General features: G+C 36.8%; 1 protein-coding gene across 1 annotated transcript in view; it reads right to left on the bottom strand.

The window, feature by feature from the left end:
- Positions 1-254: 254 nt before the first annotated feature.
- LOC131956939 (uncharacterized) overlaps positions 255-820 on the bottom strand; it is a 23,725-nt gene continuing 23,159 nt past the window's right edge. The window contains exon 3 of the mRNA XM_059321577.1: positions 255-820. This exon is cut by the window's right edge and continues 1,510 nt beyond it. Within this exon, the coding sequence (XP_059177560.1) occupies positions 621-820 (200 nt within the window). The 3' untranslated portion in view covers positions 255-620.

Raw genomic sequence — 820 nt, forward strand, 5'->3', positions numbered from 1 at the left:
GCATTTTTGTTTTGTTGTAACCTCTCTCCTTTACTATTACATGAATTTTAACTGGATAAAACATTTTTTTGACAGTACTTTAAAAAAAGTTTGAATTTGATGTCAATCCCTACATGATGTCACTCGGACCACCCCCCCCCCCCCTCACCCGCCTTGTGACGCCACTATAAAACACCTCGATACCACACTTTCAACTACTGTCCATCTCTGCTTGTATGAAGAGAACCAAACTCGCTAATAAAAGAAACTTCGTGTAAATATATACATCTTTAATGATGAAGAATAAGTTACAATCTGCTTTCTCAAATAGTAAAAAATAAAAACTTTACTTCAATATCACAAAAAGATAAATTCACGGTAACATTTTTAGAATTTTAAAATAGATTATCATAGCCAGATTTCTTAAACGGTGAAACCAAACATGAATTAAAATGATCGTTTGGTCGATTTTGATGGTCATTTTTTTGTTTTTAAAAATATCCAAATAACACCGGTTCAGATTTAAGTTTTGATCTTTCTTTAGATTACCCCCTCCCTCGTCTACTCCATGTTCTGGTTGTAATGAAAATGGTAGATGGTCAACACAAAAAGCAATGCTGAAAACAGAGTAGGATTTCGCCTCAGCTCCGGGTGATTGCAAAGACTATAGCCATCAGAGAGAAGCCGACAAATGAGCTTGAGACTCGTTTTAAATCGTCTTTACCTTCCAGGTCTTTGAAGAGGATATCGAAGAAAACAATGTAAAAAATAGTTCCAGTCGCGAGACTCTGTAGAATGGCTTCAGGCACGGAAACGTCCGAGTACAGCGAGGCACCAGAGG

The sequence above is a fragment of the Physella acuta genome, unplaced genomic scaffold (assembly GCF_028476545.2).
Source record: "Physella acuta isolate Inbredline_101_S28 unplaced genomic scaffold, ASM2847654v3 ptg001188l, whole genome shotgun sequence".
NCBI classification, from domain to species: domain Eukaryota; kingdom Metazoa; phylum Mollusca; class Gastropoda; family Physidae; genus Physella; species Physella acuta.